Source organism: Peromyscus eremicus, chromosome 17 (genome assembly GCF_949786415.1).
Source record: "Peromyscus eremicus chromosome 17, PerEre_H2_v1, whole genome shotgun sequence".
Taxonomy (NCBI): Eukaryota; Metazoa; Chordata; class Mammalia; order Rodentia; family Cricetidae; genus Peromyscus; species Peromyscus eremicus.
In genome coordinates this window covers 13,881,935-13,884,566 of record NC_081433.1, presented here as the reverse complement: position 1 = coordinate 13,884,566, position 2,632 = coordinate 13,881,935, and the positions used below count along the sequence as shown (strand labels likewise).

Sequence of the window (2,632 nt, the reverse complement as noted above, 5' to 3'; positions counted from 1 at the left end):
AGATATGTGGGAGTGGCTCTGGTCAGACTCTTTGTGATGTTCTCAACTGAGATGCATCCTGCCTTCAAATGAATCCTCTGAAGGCCCAGGACACATCTTTACACAATTAAATCACTGTCACCTACCATCCTACCACTGTGCTTGGTGTGAAGCAAGTCCTAGCCAGTCCTCAATTATGACTATCTTTCTTCTTCAAGTTTCCCATGCTAAACTGGCCAATCTCTGCCTCTAGGGAATGTCATAATGCCTATCTATTTTTAGGCAAAAAAGGAAAGGTTACCCAGTATCTTCTGCCCACAGTGTAACTCAGTAGACCAGATAAATTAACTCATTCCCAAGGAGCATTCTCCAAGACTATAAAGGTCCCATTTTTCTCCTTCACCACCTGGCTTTGCTCAATCATTAGTCACACCTGCTTTCCTTCCTCGGAAGAGCAGAGTGGACCAAGGGAGCCATAAAACATGAAGATCTTGTTACTCTTTGCTGTTTTCTTCTGGGTGGTCCAAGAAAACTCAGGTAAATGTCTTCTGGGTACCCCTGAAGAAGGCAGGACTCCCATTTATGCTTGTGGATATGCTTATGGAGGTGTGTCTGAGTATAGACAGTGGACACAGATGGTGGACCACCCTGGGGCTCAGGGCTGGACCACTTTCATAATGAAGAGGTTTGGAGGTTTTATTTTTGTTTTGTGCTTGCTTTGAGAATTGTAAGGTTTACAGCACAAGACACAGAAACCTATTTCTTTTTCCCAGAAAATAGAAAGGTCTAATTGTAATCTGAGATAGTCTGTTCGAACACAAGTACAGTCGTACATGTATCAGAGCTAGAAGGGAACTAGAGATTTTCTAAGGCAGTCCAGAGCCTGTGGACAGGGATCCAGAGAAAGTGTTAGATTCCTACCACACAGTGAACAGGGAAGGTATTCTCATCTATGGCATTCCCCTAGCTTTTGTATATAACCTACTCTATCCATGAGAAAATAGATGTATCCATTTAAATGAGTTTTCAAATGAGAGAAAATGAGTTACTTGAAGAAAAACCTGGAGTCCAGATCCCAAAGCCTTTTGATTGGTGGTTCTTGTGTTGTTAGTCAAGGTGGACTACACCCACATCTTCATGTCCTTTCCAAACTGGGGTAGACTTGATGGTCACAATGTCATCCCGGTTGAAGTTTGGCTATTGCAAGGGACTATTTTTCTAAAAACACATAAAACCTATGTTGCGTTACTGTTGCTTTTAAACTCCTGATGTGTAGCATTCTTTAAAAGGTCTCTTTTTTAAAATCATCTCTTTCCCACAATGCGTTCTTTACAGGGACTCTAGTTGGTTATCTTTTACCTAGAAGGCCACATACAGGTCATGTTTTTATTTCACTTCTTTATATTGTAGTAATATGAGTGACAGTCCAGCCATAAGCTGAAAGGCAGACATACTTCTCATTTTTTCTACAGCCTGAGTCTGCTTCCTGTTACTCTGTTCTGTTTTCTAAAATGCCACCCCTGCCAATGTACCTCTGCCTCCAGGCTGCTGAAGAACGCTGATGTAATAGAAGTTTCTCAGGAACTGTAATGGGCCAAGTGATTTCCCATACAGCCTGTCATGCCATCCTGGGAACACCATGAGATAGAAATTATTGTTCTTACAAGCTAGGGAGTCAAAAGTCACTGAAACTGGGACTTTGTTTTGTAAGAATAGAGTGAACTCTTAGCACTGGGCTGTGGACTGGAGTTGCTATCTAACTCTCTGTTATTGGATCCACAGGGGACATACCACCTGGAATCAGAAATACTATCTGCCTCATGCAAAAAGGCCACTGCAGACTTTTTAGGTGCCATTTTGCTGAGAAAAAGGGGGACATCTGCTCTGACCCCTGGAACCGATGCTGCATCCCCATTTCCCTTAACAACGGAGATAGATAACAGCATGGAAGAGCTAGGATCTGGGGAGCAAGCTCCTGGAAGGTGAAGACCCAGAAACACCCCAAAGGCTTTGAGGCTATGCATCTGATGGCGCATGCTCAATAAACACTTGTTGAAATGAATCTAGTCCCAAGGCGAAGGTTTGATGAAAGGATTTTATTGAAAAAGTGTTAATTCACCATTTGTTTTTAAAGGACTTGGAGGAGTTCCATGCATTCAGTTCATTCTTCTCCTTCGTCTTTTCTTTGTTACAGGTGGTGTCTCCTGCATACTCAGGGATAGCATAGAGCAGAAACAGGCTCAGACCCAAACACTGTTTCCAAGGGGACAGGAGTGGCTGATTAACCCGCCTGATGTCCTCCGTGGCGCCTGTAATATCAAGGCCAGTGCTAACTGCCTCCTTCTTGCCCAGGCCACTAGGGCTCCTGCTGCAGTTCCAGAGGCTCCTCAGGTTGTAATTTTGTTGCCTTTCAGCATTTACTCTTTAGTTATCTCAATTGAATACTGTGACCTTGCCACCTTTATGGGGAATGTAACAAGGTTTAAGCATGGCCATTCCTGGGATTTAAGGAAAATGAAAAAAAAAAAAAATTCTCAAGGCCAATCAAATTGCCCTCCCATCAGAAATTCATAAACAGGATTCTTGATGTGCCTGTAAGAGTGTTCATTCTGTTACTTTTGTCTTTAAATGTTTATTTGTATTATTGTGTATA

The 2,632-nt window shown here is 42.6% G+C and overlaps 1 protein-coding gene across 1 annotated transcript; it reads left to right on the top strand.

The window, feature by feature from the left end:
- The first annotated feature begins 352 nt into the window (after window positions 1-352).
- LOC131894045 (sperm-associated antigen 11A-like) lies at window positions 353-2,005 on the top strand. Its single transcript, XM_059244184.1, has 2 exons — window positions 353-516; window positions 1,762-2,005. The coding sequence occupies exons 1-2, from the start codon at window positions 462-464 to the stop codon at window positions 1,917-1,919; spliced, it is 213 nt and encodes a 70-aa protein (XP_059100167.1). The 5' UTR covers window positions 353-461; the 3' UTR covers window positions 1,920-2,005.
- Window positions 2,006-2,632: the final 627 nt, after the last annotated feature.